This window comes from Centruroides vittatus, unplaced genomic scaffold (genome assembly GCF_030686945.1).
Source record: "Centruroides vittatus isolate TY-2023 unplaced genomic scaffold, ASM3068694v2 contig_4, whole genome shotgun sequence".
Classification (NCBI taxonomy): domain Eukaryota; kingdom Metazoa; phylum Arthropoda; class Arachnida; order Scorpiones; family Buthidae; genus Centruroides; species Centruroides vittatus.
Window position 1 is genome coordinate 3,819,896 of NW_027122214.1, and position 20,835 is coordinate 3,840,730.

The window sequence follows — 20,835 nt, forward strand, 5'->3', positions numbered from 1 at the left end:
ATATAATTTTTTTTATATGATGTTTATTGAAAAAATGAAAATTAACTATCATTAAAAATTGAACAAATGTTGATTTTTTGTAATTGACAAAAATTTTTTTATCAGAATACTGAGCAATTAAAAAAAACCTTACAATAATAATTACGAAAAATTATAATTGTTACATACTTTAAAACTAAGTACATTCTGTTAATCTATTAATGTTTATTTCATTATTCACAGTTTAATTAGTTTATTATGCTCATCATGTTTTTATCTAGGAATATATAGAATCTGTTTTCTGTTACGATCTGTAAAAAATAAAATATTGTAAGAATGATCCCCTTATTTCTCCTAAACTCTTTCTCTTTTGAAACAAAGTGTGTCAATTATTGGATAAAATAATAATTGCTTCCACAATATTGCATATTATGGAAGCAAAAATACCCTAGCCTTTAAAATGCCCATTTGCTTTTTTATTTATAACTCTAGTTTTATTTTATTTAATAGGCTGCAGTTATTTGTTTCATATAATTTACAATTTAATTATTAAAATATTAAGCAAAAAACATAAAAAACACAAATAATTATTTGTATCACTGATTCAAATATTAAATTTCTAATATACCTTATAATCTAAATCCTTGCATTCACTTATTTTATGACTTCTTTCATACAACTACATAGAAATAATTCTAAATAAATGTCACTTGATAAAACTAAAAATTAATGTCAACCCAATAAGCCAGAAAGATAAAAATATGATATACACAAAGTCAAGATTACATCAAAATTCTTCAAAATACTCAAAAAACAAAAACATCTGTTTATATTTCTTGATTTTCATTGAAAATTATTTTTTATTATGCAAAGAGGAGTTATCAGGATATCAGATAAATAAATGCATGACACCACTACCTGAAGGTAAACATCACTAAATGTGTTAAATATCGTTTCAGTATAAGTAAATCTTTTTTCTATGTAATCATTATAAATCTTGTATTTAAATAACTGCACATTTGCATTTATAACTTCTGAAAACACATTGATATAGCATTACATTTCTTCATACGCATTAGAAATAAAAATTATTAATTAATTATAACATCTCACTGAAATTTTTAAATGCAATAAATATAATAAAAAATATATTGACAAAGAATTGATACTAATACATTAAAATAAATTTTTTACCTCATTACTAACAGTATTCCCTTGAGGTACACTATTCTTCATTCTAAATTCAACCTCTTTTCGAAGTTCTGCTAACTTAAATTGACAAAATTTTAATATAATTACTTGATTATTTGAATCTCAACTATTTCAATACTTGCCTCATTTTCTTTTGTTAAATCAAATTCTCGAGTACTATCTTTAAAAAAGGCTACATGATAAGGTCCTTCACTCAATGTAACTTTTACCGGAGCTCTCGTCATCATTTCTCCTGCACCTCTATTTTGATCATAAAGTAATTACTTAGATTTACTTACCAAATATTTTTTTATACAAAATATACATAAAATAACATGAAAAACAAATTTTTACCTTGGAAAAATTCTTGCTTGTGCTATCATTTCTAATACACTTGTTTTGCCTGCACTTTGATCACCAACTACAACTACCTATTTATAAAGATGAAATACTGAATGACCAAAATAATTCATTTTTATGTCAAAAAATAAATTCAACTTGAACTTCTCCAAAATGAAGTAATTAAATTTTAAAGTAATATAATAAACAAATACACAAAGTTGCTTATTCTCATAATAATCTCAATCATTTTTATGTCAAAATTGTTATCAGTAACAAATAAAAAAATATGTCATTAGCATGTATCAGAATGAAATTTAAAATAAAAACAATAGTAATAAATAATGATTCTACTCCAAAAGAATTCAAAACTGAATCTTTAGCTAAAAATAGATAGATTGCAGTTTTCCAGGACATTGAGAAAAATTTTGATCATAGATTGATTTCGGTAAGAAAATGTTAAAGGCAAATTTACAATTTATTTGTGTTTTTTCTACAAAATATAAAAATGTAAACAAGCAAAATGAAGAAAGTACAGTATTTGTGGGAAATATTTCCTCCAAATATGAAACTTTCTTGATTGTGTTTTAACAATGAAAATGGTGTTTATAATGGTGTCACTAAATAGTATGTGTGTAGTTTTTAATGTTATACAATTAAATTCTGTCCTTTCAAAGAAAGAATTCTCTTCACAACAAATCTTTGCATTGCAAAGATTTGTTGTGAAGAAAACTTGTTGTTGTGAAGAGAATTTCTTAAAAAATCTTTGCAATTCAAAGATTTTTTAAGAATATAACTATTAGTAAAAATTAAAGTACAGTAACACCCCGCTTAATGCGGGGACTACGTTCCTAGATAACAAAGCACTAAAGGAAACAGCGTTAAACAAGGTCATTCTAACACAGAGTAAACAGGAAAAGGGAAACACATGACCAAAAATAAACAGATTTTACTTTAATTTTAAGTTAGTTTTATATTAATTTTGTATAATAATATATGTTAAATAACACACAAACATATGCAAACAGAAATGTAAAGTTCATTTTTGTGATGAAGGTCCTGGCTCTTCTGAAATTCTTGTTTTTTGCGATAAAGTTGTGTAGTTTCATTTGTTCGCTTTTTTCTTTTCTTAAGTAAATGTCAGTAGCAAGAAATTGCATCCAAAATGCCTAGTCTTGCTTTTGCACTCTTTTCAAAATCTGGATCATTCGCTACAATTTGATCAACGATTTTGGTTATTGTTACTAAGCTTTTACTAAAGAAATCTGTAACAATTTATTTGGGTTCTTCACTATTTTCCAGTTCTACACAAATTCCTTGTTCTGCCAGTTCTTGAAGGTCATCATTGGTAAGGTTCTCACCAGAAACCTGCAGTAACTCTTCAATATCCTGTTTGTTTACATCTCCTAGTCCTGCTGCATCGATTAGGTTGACAATTTGGTCAATGATACTCTTCTCATCAAGAATTCTTGATATCTCCTGCCATATCTTCTTCCACACACTGTTCATACATTTATCAGTTAATTCTTGCCAAGCAAAGTCGATATTTCCTATGGCATCCACAATGTTATATTTTTCTGAAAATTTCACAAAACAAACAGATTTAGGGAAAGTACCGTGCTATGATGAATTGCCACTTTTTGCTGATTGGTTTGTGTTTGAAAATAATTGTATTATATATGAATCAATGAAATGCTGCGATAATTTGAATCAGAGTAAACTTTCAGCTTTTCTTAGGCTTCAAGCACTGCATTATATCGAATCAGCATTAAGTGGGGTCTTACTGTATAACAAATAAAAAATTTGTGATAATCAAATTGTTGTTCTTAAGCTGCTAACAGTCAATGAGTTGTACATATTATTTTGATTTGTTTGGTATGTTCATCAATAACTGTAAAATGAGTATTGTTAACATGACATACGTGAAATATAATATGTTTTACAATACAAATACAAGACTGTAGAATATACTATTTCTAAATGATTACTTTTTACAAAAACAAATATTTGTGAAGTATTTAATCATAACCATTAGATATTAATTAACTCTCAATTCTATGTTAAAAAGAAATTTTTAACTTAATTCTGATGAAATGACCTGCCTTAAGCTACAATACATTTTAATGTTATTCTACTTATCTTTTTTAGCATAAAATATGCCTATTAGCTTTTTTATAATATCTAAATAAATTAACCCTAATAACAATTACATTATCTAGTATGGCAATAGTATCTGCTAATTTCATTCTCTTCACTTTCAACAATCTCAGGAAAACTCACCAAAATTCCAAAATTTGTTTGATAACAAAAATACCATTAAAAGGGAAACCTATTACAACTGTAGATGAAAAACTGCAATAAAATGAATCTGAATTACATTAACTAGTTTCAGAATACTCTCCAGTACATACATTGATGTTTTACTGTTGTCATCAATTTCAAGTATGTTGTAATGATAAACAAGTACAATCTGAAAAGGTAATTGTTTACATATAACAGAAACAAACGATCTGCCAGATTATCCATTGGGCTATTTTAAGGCTAGTAAATAATTAAATACAAATCAATTTGGCTAGAAATAGATAGTTACACTGCCATCTCATGGTAAATTTAATAATTAGAAATAAATTAATTTTAATTCAGAAGATTCTGGAAGAAAAGAATTGACTTGGGACAGGACTCAAACCTCCAACTCCTGCTCTGCTTACTGTGCAGAGCAGTCTCAGTCCAATCTTTGCTTTCAGAACTATTAATTAGTTAAGATATAACTATACTGGTTACTCAATGCACTGATTGCAGATGATTTAGTGCCCATGGCACTCTATGGCTCTCAGCTGACTTATGTTTTAACTCCAGCATGGTGTGTGTGTGTGTGTGTGTAAGAACAGAAACCTAGAGATTGCAGCATAACTGCTTATCTCTAGCAAAATTGAAATTATTTACTAGTCTTAAAATTGTCCAATGAATAATCTGCAGATCATTTGGTGGTAATTTGTTTATGGAGTTTGTTATGGATGCATAACTAAATTCATGAAGTTAAATAAAAATTTAATACAATTATTCTTATACATACCCTTGGCAAATGATCTTGGGTGTTGTAACTAGAGTCATACTCACTTAATTCATCCAAAACTTCAGAATACATATCAATCAAAGATTTCTATTAAATATAAAAACAAGAACTTAATATTTCTATCACAAATGTTTTTGAACAACACAGAATTTAAAAATTAGCTCTATTTTTATCTAAGTGAAAATATTAATACATTGAAACAATGATATAACAGCATTTATCATTAAACAGTAAATCCCTCTTTAACAACATATATCATAAAAATCATTATTAATAAAGTAAGTGTAAAACTGAATAGATAAAATGCACTTGTATACACCACTAGTATATTTTATATTTGATAATTACATTTATATTGTATTTGTTTATTTTAAATGCTTTGCTGTTGTTAAATGCTCAACAGTTGCATATTTTTTGAATTTAACTAAATAAACAGTCTTTAGATTTTAGTTCAACAGTATATCAGTAATAAGTTAATCATATTGTAATGATAAAGTAATAAAATAGCAAACAATACTACTGTCCACTATGAAAACAAATGAAAATTATTTTTATTTCTATGTAATTATACTTTTTTATATCAGCATAAAAATACAGACACTATACACAATAACATAAGTTCAAAAGATGAACAAAAAATTTCTTTTATAGTTTGTATACAAATTAAGAATTATTACAAAGGAGGGCAGGATAGTATCACTACTAAAGTATTTGAATTTATATTTAAAAAAAATTCTAAAAAATTAATTTTTTTTGAAGAAAAATTATTTCTTCTTTTTTTCAATTAATAACATTTAGCTACTGACATTCACTATAAATATCACAAATGATTATACATAATATATATAATCTTAGAAAAGAAAAATCTTAAGTAATATTTAATTAAATAAAATTATATATTAAACTATGATTTTATAAATTTAAGACAAGATTTTATTATTATGATTTTGAAATGATAAATACAAGTACAGTTTAAAAAGAGAAAATATAATTTTATGTTAATACAAATGGTTGAATCTTAAGTAGCAAAAGATATATCTTCTACTATTAGATAATACTATATTTTTCTCTTTTTGAACTGCACTTATATTCATCATTTCAAAATTATAATAAAATAGTCTTTATAATTTTATAAATAATAATCATGAGGATTTAAATTACAGTAATACCTCGGTTTTTGTTGACTTTGGTTATCATCAGTTTCGGTTTTCATTGATTTTTTTCACGAAAAATCTGTCTGTTTTTGTCAATTGCCTCGGATTTCGTCAGCATGCCCAAGTGATATCACTGCTAATTTTGCAAAAAACAAAGGGCAACCCACGCGTTTTCAGTGCAACGTTATTTCTCACTGTGTGAGCATTACCCCGCAACGGCTCATCATTGACCAAAGTTTCTGTTCCTTGTAAGTTCGTTTGTGGATTTGTGCTACACCATAATGAGCTGGCTGCGTGGAGTTTTTCAGGTGTTCTCCATGCCTGTAACGCCTGAATAGGGGCCAGTTACCCTTAAACAGACCTCCAGGAAGACATTATTTCCCACGATACGACCATCACAAACGCACACAACAACTATTACATGACAATTATGTCACACTTTAGCACTGGGCGATATAGATTAGCTCATGTCCAACTAGCTTTTACAAGACAAGACATTACCCCGCATGTCTAGCCAAACAATTCCATCGCTTTCCTTTAGATTAGTCTTTTATATTAGTTCTTTATAAAATGTGTTTTTGGTATGTATTTTGGAATGTCTAGAACAAATTAATTGGATTTACATTGATTCATATGGAAATAATTGCCTCAGTTTTCGTCAGTTTCAGATCTCGCCAAATGTTTTTGGACGGATTATCGACGAAAACCGAGGTATCACTGTATATGTAAACAATATAATTTTTATATAAAGTTGTTCATCATAAAACTTTTACTCAAACAAATGAAAATATTTTCAAGTAAAATTTGATTATATCTCTTAAAATATTTTAAAATAGAGTGCAAATTGTAGAAAAAGTTAATTGCTATTTATATTGTTGAATTTATAACTGAAATATTATATGTTCAGGGAATTGTTTAAAAACTATAATTATGTTATAAAGAATTTTAATCCTAATAAATTGGAAATTTTTACAAAAACTAAAGAAAAAATATCATGAAATGCATGTTTGATATAAATTTTTGTTATGTCCTTAATTAAAAATGATTTTGATACTTACAAAACTGTTTGTGTAGAAATTACACTATCCAAATAAGAGTATTGAACTAAGAAACTTGTGGTTTACTTTTTCCTACTAACTAGGGAGCAGGTTATCAGTTTAGCATTGCTAGCTCTAAGCTGGCGACATTAAACATCCCTCAGAATAGAACTGCATTAACCGAAACCAGTGTGTTAACCTCAGAAACATATATGTGGTTATATATAATAAGAATACCTTAATTTTCCTTTTTGGTTGTGATTTTTCTGTTCTTAACATGAGTTGTCTTCTCAATTCTTTATTTTCTTTTTCTAAGCGTTCAATTTCCCTCTGATACTTCAACTATAAAAATTACATAAAATTACATTAAAATTACATAATTAAAAACTTATATACTGTAAAAAAAAAGTCTCACCTGAACTTGTATTAATTCTTCTTGTAATTTTTCCATTCTTCTTTTTTCATCAAATCTTGTTTGCTTGGTTTCTTCTGAAACAGATGTAGCTCTAAAAACTGTTGATGTAATATGTCCTGATAAAGGCAAATCTGTAGAAGAGGGGTTCAACAAAGCATAAACAGTATTTGTTCTAAATAAACTATCAACTTTTTTAGAAAGCAACATAAAAGCATTAAGTCAAATTTTATAAAAACAAAAAATTAAAATAAAATTAACTAAAATGGAAAAGATGTAGTTTTATATATTTTTTTTCAATTAAAATTTAAAATAAAATGTTAAAGTTAAAACAGCCTATACAACAAAACAAAAATTTTAAAGATATATTTTAGAAAAATAAAATTTTGTCCACATCTAATAAACCGTTCATATTTATAAATGTAGAGAGATTAAAATTGATGTAATACCAATACATCTCAATTATATCGCTAAATAACAAGTTTAAATAATAAAATTTAGCAAATAATTACAGGTATCCCTCATACAACATGATTTTGCTCTAACAGTTTGAAAATTGGGGATAGCCACTATACAATAGGACTACCAATTTCACTCTAACATAGTTTTGGAAATTGTCTGTACAAAACTTCACAGTTTTTTAAATGTAAACTTTTTTATTCAATATATCTTTTTATTCAAGTAAGAATGCATATTATCTCAAATTTGTCCATGGATTTTAGAATATTGAAATTTTTTATTTGTTTTTTGCCTTTCATCAAGTTTAACGAAAACTGATAGTGCAATTTGTTTCTTCCTTATCCTAGCTTTCCTATCAACTAGGTGTTTCGTCGTCACTTTCAGACTTTAACCTTTAAGAATGTCACCATGTTTTGTTTTTGTAGATTAATCTTTGTATTTAGTAAAATTCATTTAAACGTTTTTAGGTAAGTGTTATTAAACTTTTTTAATTATAGTCTTGGAATCTGTCTGTTTTTGTCAATTGTCTCGTCAATTGAGTACCAAGTTGAGTACCAAGCAACTTTTCTCTCCGGAGAAAAGTTGCTTGGTACTCAACTGAACAAGCATGACCCGCTAGAACAAACTGTTGATTAATAACCTATTTTTATTTTGTCATCTATAAAAATTTTTTTTATGATAAAAATAAAAAATATGAAAATGTTGCTGATACTTCTGATCAAGATTACCAAAATAGCAGAGATGACAACGGTACTTTATAAAAAGAAAATGCCCTCATTTAACTAAAATTAACATTAACGTGTAATACTGTATTTTTAACTGTGGTGTTAGTTAATTATTGATTGGAAATAAGTTATTGATTGCTTTAATAAACATATTTCTCTTAGTAACGAAAAAGAATAGTATACTTTGGGTAACTTCTGGATGTAAAATAATGTGTATGTAAAATAAACAAATAAATTTAATAAGAGTAGAAAAAATTCAGTGCTTCTCAACAAGTTTTGTTAACCTGTTGAAATTTTTGTAACTAACAATTCAGTATATTTATAAAAATTAAAGGTATTAAAAACATCATTTACATAAAAAAAAACTTTTCTGTTGATTTGTTAATATTTTTATTTATGATATTTTAATGCCTGTATACAGTTACTCCTTGCTTAACACAGTTTTGCTTAATGAAGGATTTGATTAATGCACAAAATTAGTTGCGGCAATTCCTATATGTGTGACAGAAGTTTTAATTAATGTTTCTTAACCAGCACGTTAAGTAAAAACATAGATACTGTATTTGATTACTGCGATTATGATGTATATATAGTAGCATTGATGAATTAATTAACCATGTTAATCAAGAGATACCTGTATATAATAAATGTACAGTACATGAGTAGTCAGTAATTTTGATGTATAATACAAATAATTATTTTATTTTATTAATGTTATGTCAGACTATTGATATCATTTCAATATAATTATGAATTAAAATACAAATTGACAATTTTTAAAATAATAAAGCCTAATATATTATAGAACACACAACTGAATATGAACCAAAGATCTGAAGTCCATTCTCATAAAATTAATAAATTATTAAGTAAAGTAGACTCCGAAAAATATTTGTTTTTTCAAAGATTGTAAAGTTCAATATGTAAAATTTTATGTAATATTTAAATTTAAAGTTTCTTCATTAATGCTCTTTTAATGTTTTGATGTTCATTCTCACAGGGACATATAAATAAACATATTTGTACAAAATAATCTGTATGATTTAATAACATAATTAAATAAACTTATAATAAAAGAATTATTATACAATGATAATTGAACTAAGTTTATGATAATTGTATAATAATATAATTTGGTTTATTTGGATTAAAGCAAATTATAATAATGTAATTACTATATTATTATAATAATATAATTATTTTGGATCAAAATAAGAAGCAAGAAATAAATAATAATAATGGATAATTTCTCACCTTCTGCCAAAGTGGTAATGGCATCTCCATCACTAGCTTCAGAAAACCAATCATTTAATAGTCGAATTTTATCTTCTACATTCAATAATCTATTTCTTAACCATCCTTTTTCTGGTAATGTTATTTTGTCTTTCATTTCTAATAAAGCAGTGCGATAACGATCAATTTGGTCAGGTGGAGGTGCAAGTTGTTTGATCCAACTAAAATCAGGAAGCTGATCTTTCCATTCCTCATATTTCTAAAACAATGCAATTTTTTTATAAATAAAATTTAGATTAATAAAAGTATAAAAAGTTATATACATCATACCTTCGATAACTGTACACCACCACCGATTGCAGAACCAATCACAATATACCTAATCTTTAAAATTCCTCGAAGTATCCTAGCTACAAGCACTATGTTTCGAGTTTGAATATAATGGACTTGACACTTTCCTTCAAGTAGATTTGATGAATGTTTAAATGTTGAATAATTACATATTAATTTATTTCTACAATATCGAATAGATGACACTTTACATAAACTTCCTGCCCTTTTTGAAGATGATCTTTTTGATATCTCTAACCTGAAAAATTTTAACCAATCATCTAAGAAAAATTATTAAACTGTAAATATTCTTTAAATTATTTTTAATTAAATCATTGTTACATAGAATGATTCTCAGCTTTCTTGCTACATTAATAATATGATCATATAAGAAACCAAGCTTGAATTATATTCAAAATCAAATAATCAAGCCAGATTTTTTATCTGATTACATATTGGCTAATTATATGCATAATTCTACAAAATTTGGATTAAAACATAGGCAAATCACCATCTTGTATTAATCACTTACATTTAGTTCTAATTATATAGCATTTGTACATTTAATTGTCAAAATGCAGCAAATAGTACATTTGGCTTGATTATTACTAATATAAAATAATTCAATAAAGTAATTAAACAAACAAATAATTATTTTCCACTATTGTCATTTTTAATGATGATATAACTACAGATTTTATATTAATTGTAGTTATTAATATTTATAAACTTTCACATTCTGTTTTTATTTTTGTATTATTACAAAACTTCTAATTTGAGGAACTGATGTTGATCACCAGATAAAGTTTTTGTTAATTTGTACCAGTCATGAGCAACCGACAATCTGCTTGCTGCCCACGAGATCCTAATATGCAGCCCATGGCTTTGGCAAAGTAATTTTAGTTCCCTGTTTTTTACCTTGTGCCATTATGCTAACTAACTAAGCTAATATTCGTGACAAAGAACATTCAAATTAAACCTTGTCAGTAAAAATACGAGAAACTAAATTACTAGTTTGCCTATCATTAGCATTTATTACTTAGTACCTAGTTTACTGGTGGTTATGGAATGTATTGATATTCAGCAGGCTTAAAACCTGCAATTTTAAGAAAAAGTGCATGCAGTCCACTACAGTAGAAACCTAAAAAGTTCACTTGTGGCCCACACAACCAGAAAATATTGTTCATCACTTCTCTATATTGTCTTAACACTTGAAAATTTCTTTAGCTAATGAAATAATCTTTTCTGAAACCATCATTATCAGAAAAATAGAGCACTGCTCATAGAAAGCAAATCAATAATTTTATTATTGATACATTTTAAAACATCAATATCATACAGTTGTTTATATGCATTTGCTTTGTTAAGTAACAATTAATGGTCTAAGCTCTGGATACATCAAAATTTTTTGTGCAGAAATGACTATTCAATCAAATATAAAAATAGTTTTATAATAATATACATTACTCAATTTTTTCAGTTGTTATTCAGATTTAGTAACAAATAAAATGTGACTTTTATTTGATATTGTCTAAAGAAATCAACTAAGAACCAGCCAAAAAGTAGCAAAGGAAATTTTAAATCTTAGAGATAATGTGAGAAAAATTAACTTTTTGTAATGACAGAAAATAAAGCAAAATAAATATTTTAAAATGGATACTCTGGAAAAAACTTATACACTCAAACCTGTTTTTGTGAGGTCTATTTTTGTGCGATTTGTTTTGTGTGATTTTTTGTGTGCGGTATATGAATTTCAATCAAATTGGTATACTGCACAAAAATAATTGCACAAAACACATTGCACGTATAAAAAATCGCACAAAAAAAACCCGCACAAAAACAGGTTTGAGTGTAATTAAGCTTTCTGATTTTATTATATATCAAGTTTAAATAGTATGGGAACCTTGTGTGAACTTTTTATCAGACATCTTGAAAACAATTTTATCATCATATTTTAAAGTCTATAGTGTAAGTTAGTACAGAAATTTGTTTTATATTAATTAAATTAACATTCATATATAATTTAATTATTTTTGTGTTAGAAGGAAATAGTAAAATAAATTTTTGCATAAAATTTTCTGAATAGTAACTGTATGAAACAAAATCTCCACATCCTATTGAACAGCCTAATCATTTCAATCCATCAAATCTGTCAGGATACACATTTTTTGAAAAATTTAACATAAACGTCAACAGCCAACCCAATATATTAAAGCAATAAACCAACCAAAGCTGAATTTTCGGGCTGGAATCAGCTATATCAATAATAAATTATGAGATAATTTGGTATTAGAGCTAGGCATTAGGTGCCATCTCTTGCTACATTTAATAATTATAATTTAATTTAACTGCTGAAGGAAAAATGCCAGTAAGGTCTATGGGGAGAAATGAAGCTAAGAATGACCACACCCACATTCTGTGAAGATATTTATTAGGGTACTAACCAGATCAAAGTGTGATACCGGCTCAAACGTCGCCCAGGTTAACAAGGTCCGCGTTCGTGGGTTAGGCAGAGGCTTACGTTCGAAAAATAAGCCACAGTCTCCCTTGGTTACCGGTGGCGAAAGCAGCACCGGCCCAAGCATGGCTACTGCAATGCCCTCAACAGATGTGAGGAACCAACCCAGCCTTGGTGTTTCTGTGGCAATGCATCCACAGACCACAAAGGCTGGAAAATCATGCCAACAGATGAAATGAATGAGTTTATCATCCATACTTACTACACGATCACAAAACTCGAAACAAACATGACAGCATACAGACAACAACTACACCAGAGATTCACACAACAGTATCCTCATCTCACTGTCACTGAACAAAGGGTTGTTGATCAAAAAAGAACAATTATACACAACAACCTTATTCCACAAACACTCGAACTTATCGAACAACAGGTTGCTGATCAAATACATCAACAGACAGAAACATCTAACATTAACAAAGATCATGTGATCTGTCAGTATAATCCAGCAACAAGCATTGATAATAACACACACACAACAATTACCACTAACAATACTACAGACACTTCCTCATCCATCACTGATAACATAGACATGGATTTAGTTAATACACTCTCACTTATATTTCAGGAAACACTCACTAAATATACAGGTACAGATCCCACACAAAGATCATGAATACCAAAAATCAACACGTCAAAGGAAGTAGGAAAAACACTAAATTATGTAAACACTCACTACCACACTACATTCATTCAATTTCTACACTCTCAGACACTCATACATTAGTTTATGATGGGGCAGTCACAGTAGTGACACACCATGGACTGAAAGTACAGTCACAGACAAATACACAGAAAACACAATTCTATCACAAGCCTGCCTGGCAGAGAAGAATAGAAACACAAATAAATGACATTAGACAGCAATTAGGCAGGCTGACACAATACACTAAAAACAACATAACACCCAAATTAAGGAAACAGCTCAAAAACATTTTCAAGAAAATAAAAACACACACAAAACATGAACATCACAACACACGCATTACAGAATACATTGACACACTAAAACAAAAACTTGCTGCCAAAGCACGTAGACTCAAACGATCAAAACATGTACACTACGAATACAACAAAATAAACTATTTACAAACAATGAAAAACTCTTTTACAGACAAATTAATAACAAAGCAAACACTGATACACAGCACAGTGGCACACCAACAGAAGAAGAACTCACAACATATTGGTCTTCTCTTTGGTCCAGTGCTGTCACGCACAATGCTGATGCAGGCTGGATCGAGGAGGAGAACAGAAACTTGCACAACATACCAACTATGCCCTGTGCTGAAATAAACGTACATGATTTCCAATACACTGTTAACAGAACATACAAGTGGAAGACACCTGGTGTAGACAACATTCACAATTTCTGGTACAAAAAGTTTACATCACTGCATCAGGAACTAGCTAAACACCTAACACACATCATCATCAATCCACAAGACATGCCAAATTTTCTTATTCAGGGCATCACCTACATGAAACCTAAAAACAACAATACCACAGACCCCACACAATACAGACCAATTACATGTCTTCCAATACTCTACAAATTATTGACATCCTGTATCGCAAACAAAATATACAAACATGTTGAAAAACATGACATTCTTACGGAACAACAAACAGGTTGCTGTAGAAATCACAGGGGATGCAAAGAACAGTTACTCATAGATTCAGTCATTCTACGGCAAGCATGTAAACAACACAGAAACATACACATGGCATATATAGACTACAGAAAAGCATTTGACAGTGTTCCACACAGTTGGCTGCTACATATTCTACACATGTACAAAATACATTCATCATTCATTACATTCTTCCAAAACACTATGCAGCACTAGAGAACAACACTACATCTCAGGATTCATAACACTTCCATACGAACAAACCAAATTTTTATTAGGCAAGGAATTTTTCAAGGAGATTCCTTGAGTCCTCTCTGGTTCTGCCTAGCCTTGAACCCATTATCCAACATGTTAAACAACACACAATATGGCTACAATATTAGGCATGAAAAAACAACACAGTATACACTGTCATATCTCATGTACAGTACATGGATGACATAAAACTTTATGCATCCAACTTTACAAAAACAACTTCATCAACTCCTACAAATCACACATTCATACACCAAGGACATACAAATGGAATTTGGCCTAAATAAATGCAAAACACTTCACATAGAAAAAAGGAATCCTGAAGAAAGAAGATTTTGCACTTGGAAATGGAGATGTTATTGAATCCATGGAAGAGGGCGAGTTCTACAAGTATTTAGGATTCCACAGGCCAAACTAACAGAACATGCACAAATAAAGCAAAGATTTAGGATTCCAAGCAAGTATTTAGGATTCCAACAGGCCAAACTAACAGAACATGCACAAATAAAGTAAAGATTAATTAAAGAATACCAAAGTAGGTTAAATGCTATTCTCAAAACAGAGTTAAATGCAAAACACACAGTTAAAGCAATAAACACATACAGGGTGGGCCAACGAAAACGAAACAGCAGAGTGTTCGTGTTCGTCCAAGCAAATCGCTCGGACAGGTCAATTTTATTCTCGAGGGGACATCTTATGCAATAAAGTTTTTGCAAATCTGAATATTAAATAAACAAACATTTTTTTTCGAAATAAATGTTTGTTTAGGTCATACAAAATAAATGAGTTTTTAAAATTTTTTGTTGTCTGTTGTATTCAGAATCGCAAAAACTTTATTGCGAAAGATGTCCCCTCGAGAATAAAATCGACCTGTCCGAGCGATTTGCTTGGATAAACACGAAAACTCTGCCGTTTCGTTGGCCCACCCTGTATGTCATCCCAGTACTCACATATTCTTTTCGAGTTATACCTTGGACTCACACAGATCTTGAGCAACTCCAAAGGAAAACAAGAACAACACTTACTAAGCATAAACATCATCCTAAATCTGCCACTGAAAGATTAACCCTTCCACGTAAAGATGGCGGACGTGGCCTGATTGACATAGTTAACCTTCACTACAAACAAATACAGTCACTGCGAGAGTTTTTCTACAAAAAACAAGAAACATCACAATTACATAAAGCAGTAACTCTAGCAGACTCAAATAACACACCATTAAACTTACACTCACATCATATGGACACAACACAACATATAAAAAGCATAGACACCATTAAGCAATCGTGGGCTCAAAAGGCACTCCATGGCAGGCATCCTTATGATCTGGCCCAGGATTTTGTTGACAAAACTGTGTCAAACAGCTGGTTAGCTCGGGGATGCCTCTTTGGGGAGATGGAAAGATTCATGATCGCCATACAGGATCAGGTCATAAATACTAAAAACTACAGAAAACACATACTCAAAGATGCAACACTCACAAATGACACATGCAGAAAATGTCACATCATGCCAGAAACTATACAACACATCACCTCTGGTTGCAAGCTCTTGGCACAGACAGATTATTTACACAGACATAATCAAGTAGCAAATATAATACACCAAGAGCTTGCAAACAAACACAAATTAGTAGACATCCACGAACCATACTACAAATACATTCCACAGACAGTATTGGAAAACAACACGCACAAAATGTACTACGACAGAGCCATAATCACAGATAAAACAATTTACCACAACAGACCAGACATCACACTCATTGACAAACACAATAAAATCACATACATTATAGACATATCCATTCCAAACACTCACAATATACAAAACGCATGCACTGAAAAAATTAGCAAGTACACAGAACTTGCCCAGGAAATAAGGCATCTGTGGAGGATGGATAGGGTGCTTATTGTACTCGTTGTTCTCTCCTCTACAGGTGTCATACCACACACACTACACAAAAGCCTGGGCACATTACAATTGAATAGAAACACGTACATCACACTACAGAAGGCCACTATATTGAATACATGTCATATTGTGAGAAAATTCCTGAATACAGACACACACACTGATACACTTCTTTAATTTCTGTTTTGGTTACTATGCCTTGACTTTGGTCCGGCATAGTACACAGCCACCGGTGTTAACCGGTATATCTCACTTAACCCAACATAATAATAATATATATTTCTAAATAAAATGATAAATTAAATAGAAAATAATTTTAATGCCTTAGTTCATATAAAATGAATTCCTGATAAACAGAAAAAAAAAATGAATATTGGATCGATAGTGACATCCTTTCCAGCAAATTTTTGTTTTGCAAGTTTTAATAACATTTTAACATGTTGAACTTCTCCAAAAGTGAAAATATTTGCCACTAATCAAAACAAATTTATTGAGATAAGAAAGCAAGAAATGGAAACGTAGTTGCTACAAAGAATATATTTTCTAATTGTATTTTTATGATTATTTACTGAAAAAAATATTACAAAATTAATTATAATAAACAAAATAAGCAAGCATAAAAACAAGTTGATTTTTCAGCTGCTATTTTGTTTTAACAATACAGTAAACATCACTAGACTCACAACAACCTTTATGTCACCAGTAAAATATTTAATTATAAACAATCATTTTCAACCGTAAAATTTCCGGTCTTCATCAGGTTAAAAGTTCTGAGATTCAAATAGCCATTGTACTTGAAGATTTAAAAATTTTTTTAGAACGTATGTAACGTTGCGTATAGAAATTCCTTATGCGCATGCGTATCAAGCATAGCATGAATAAAAAAATATACAAATGAAAGCAAATATTAATCTCTTTTTACACACACAAAACGGTGGAAAGCTGCACTACTAGGAGTTACAGAGGTCCTCCCCTTCATAATAGATCTTCCAAGCCTTAGAAATATTAATCGCATCCCTGGAGTTGATGCAGTTATTGCATAACCCCGCTTTGTATATTTTGAGAGTTTCTAGTGCCCATATGTGTTCTCTTCAATGTGATATTTTAGGGTACGTTCGTTACAGATTTTCATAAAATTTTTTGGGAAAAATCTAAATGTTAAATTTACATTAAATTTATATTGCAGTTTCAAATTCAAAACTAAATTCAGATTTAAATCAAGATTTTATTACTTTCAAAACTTTTTAGTAGTAGATATTTCTAAACATCATTTGTCAATGCATTATGAAGTAAACTAATTAGCAAATACTTGAGCAAAAAAATTCTGTATTCATACAGAATTGTGGATATAATTGTATACTAATCATTCTAACAGATCATTTTGAAATGAAATATTGTCACTTAGGATAAGGAAAAGCATATATATGATTCATATTTATGGACTGTTTTTCACAAGAATATACTTCAATATTTTACAATAATTCTTTTTTTATGAAAATATTTCAAAAACAATCAAAAACTAAATATTCACTTGATTATTTTAATACTAAATAAATCACATTCAAAAATAAAATTTTTAATTACTAAATTTCAAACTAAATGAAAATAAAAAGTATTTAAATTTCTTTGTTTAAAAGTGTTTAGATAACTTCAAAAACATTTAAAAATTAATAGATATAATGGCCATTAAAGAATTAAAAAATATCACTAAAACATTCAAAATCTAAATAATTATGAAAATTTATAGATTCTCAATAATTATAATTGTTCTATGAGTGTTATAATATCCCAACTGATCTTTACATTCTTATTCATTACTTCCTTTATCAATTTTTTCATCTCATTAATTCAAACTAGTTTTATATTCTTTTAGTCTTTCTATAAATGTCCAATTAGTGAGTCTAAGTACTTAATATTATTGTCATCTTCCAATACAGCTGATAAAGATGACTTTCAAAATTCTCAAATTTCTCTATCATTAATTAACCTGTAGTGATTCATTATTAACCTCCCTGTTGGCACAGGCAAGTTCTTATGGTGATATAATGGGTGTCTCCTTTTTCATCTCCTAGTGTCTCATATTTTACCTTCCAAAGGTAAAATATGAGACAGTTGAGCAAAAAAAATTTTTTGTTCAACATTTCTCATACTTACAAAAAACAAAAATGAAAACTCCATTAGGTTTTAACACCATCTGTAGACCTTGTCATGTATTTCTTTTTGTAAAATACTGATCCTAACAAATGCTGTTACAAAAGTTTTGAAAAGTGTCTCAAATCTACCCACATTGACCCTAATTACTTTACATATGTGTGTGAAATGATACCTGTTCATTATGATTCTGTAAGAAATCTTTTGATTCTGGTATTAGAAAACTGATCAATGGACGATTTGACCAAATTTCCACCAATTGCCACGAATGGTGATGTAATATAAGATTAAAGATACAGCCTTATAAATCTTCCTTAGAATAGTGCTCTCTTACACAGTGTGATGCTCTAAAAATGCTGCCGACACTGCTTATTTAAACAGACCGGTCTATCATCTGACGTTCCATTAACAGAAATCCCACTAATGTAAAACAACGGGAAGAAAACAACTTGGGAAAGCATTCTTAAGGAAATGTTTCCCCTATCCAATGCTCCCTTAGACTCGACTGTATATAACAAATACTGAAATAACTATGTAATAGTTTTATAAAGTCACAGCACGTAATTCACACCAATTTGCAGTAATAATGTGAATAAGTATTAAGTTTTTGGCTTTAATTTCAGTAGTATTCCTCCGATAGTGCAGTATTATTTAGAGAATTTCCTACATGAACCAAAAATCCAATGATGCCTTATCCTAAAAGAGCCAAATATTCGTCACACACATATATATATAATTAGATAGATGATTAACTCATTTGTCTAAAATTCATAATTACCAATACATCGTAAAACAATTCTCATAAAAAACCTTTTACTTACCCAAATCTACCTAATGAACACATTTTAAAATTAAAAAACCGTTTACTATATAATTATTTATTATTTTTATTTTATATTTACAATATCAATGAAGTATACATAATTATTTTAAATTATTCTCTCATTTTTACTTTCAGAGCGAATGTTAACATGTCTTGCCAAGAGCAAAATCCCTCTGGTGGCCGTATTCACGGTCCTGTTTTTCTTCATAAATTATTTATTTCATATTTTAATATTGATTGCGTCTTATTTTAGGTTAAAACAATTTTAAAAATTTTATTTTTAAATAAAATATGTCAAAAATTAAAATTTTATATTAGTAAAATTGAAACTTTTTAGTATTTTACTAATTTGAACTGTTGTTGATGGAAACTATGAGGATTGTCCAACAAATATGCGAACTGATTTTAATTAATACTTCACAAATAGTATAAACAGAAAGTGATTACAAACACTACCTTCTGTTTAAAAAGTTCCTGTCATTTTAAATAGTTTTTTTACGGGGCCGTTAACTTTGGTATTCCAGTAGCAAAGAATTCTTTTAGTTGATCAGGAACTATTGAAGGACTGTATCGATCACTTCATAATTATCTTCAAACTTCTCCCCACCAATATATTATTTCAGGAAACTAGGACGAGGATAGTTACTTGATGACAAGTCCGGAATATAGAGAGAATAAGGCAATATTTCATGTTGGCAAAAATCTTCCCTAGTTTTCGTAACTGTATGCGACCTTACGTTTTCCTTCAACAAGACGATATCTTTGCTTGTCATTCTGATCTTTTCTCGTGTATGATAGCTTGTGATAACTTGTGAATAGCTATAGAACTTTCACTAATTTCAGTACAGAGTGCAGCTTGAGTGCGCCGAGTCTCCATGAGAACATAATGACTTGGCGATTGCTCAAAATTAATTCATCAACGCTGCGTATTGTGCCTGCCGCGATGACACGTATCGGTATAGGTGAAGATATCTTCAACGGACTCATGGTCACTATGGAAGTGACTGCACTATTCAAATACAAATATGTCGACTACAGTACTGTCTTTAAATAATGGTAAAAATTCGTAACGAATTTCTATGCTTCTGCCATCTTCTTTTACAAAATTCGCTATTTCTGAGCAGATGTTAACCATTCTAACGTCGTCTTTAATTAATCATATTCATCAAGAGTTCGAACAAACCCACAACGGGGTGGTGGGATGATTGGGAATACTTGCATAACTGAAATATTCGAGACAAACCTCACACAAAAAACTTCTATGGTTTCTCCAGAGGCCTATTCGGTCACCATCATGGACAATATTTAATTGAAATACTGAAATGAACGAATATTATGTGTTTTTGTGCAGATAAAAATCACGATTATAAATTTTTCAAACAAAAACGCAATTTGATATTAAAATTAGTAAGATAGAAAAATTCAATATTCATATCGGAGTTTAGGATTCAGGAAATGATTTCTGATTTTACAAAACAAACTTTTGACAAATTTATAGTCATTGATAAAATTTATATAATATTATATAAATTATATTTTCTAGAAATACGTACGTGTTTCTAGAAAATTCTCGTAACACGTACGTATATGTGTTTCTAGAAA

The 20,835-nt window shown here is 29.2% G+C and overlaps 1 protein-coding gene across 3 annotated transcripts in view; it reads right to left on the reverse strand.

Annotated features, from left to right (window-relative positions):
- Opa1 (Opa1 mitochondrial dynamin like GTPase) overlaps window positions 1-19,403 on the reverse strand; it is a 31,327-nt gene extending 11,924 nt beyond the window's left edge. The window contains exons 1-9 of one of the 3 annotated variants that reach the window (XM_067271529.1): window positions 19,232-19,403; window positions 9,933-10,191; window positions 9,624-9,861; window positions 7,189-7,262; window positions 7,011-7,115; window positions 4,583-4,669; window positions 1,525-1,601; window positions 1,314-1,431; window positions 1,174-1,248 (exon numbers count right to left, since the gene is read on the reverse strand). In XM_067271529.1, the coding sequence (XP_067127630.1) occupies window positions 1,174-1,248; window positions 1,314-1,431; window positions 1,525-1,601; window positions 4,583-4,669; window positions 7,011-7,115; window positions 7,189-7,262; window positions 9,624-9,861; window positions 9,933-10,191; window positions 19,232-19,254 (1,056 nt within the window). In that variant the 5' untranslated portion in view covers window positions 19,255-19,403. Of the gene's footprint in view, window positions 1-1,173; window positions 1,249-1,309; window positions 1,432-1,524; window positions 1,602-4,582; window positions 4,670-7,010; window positions 7,116-7,188; window positions 7,320-9,623; window positions 9,862-9,932; window positions 10,192-19,231 lie in introns of all 3 variants that reach the window. The other 2 variants (XM_067271527.1, XM_067271528.1) reach the window with 2 other exon arrangements.
- Window positions 19,404-20,835: the final 1,432 nt, after the last annotated feature.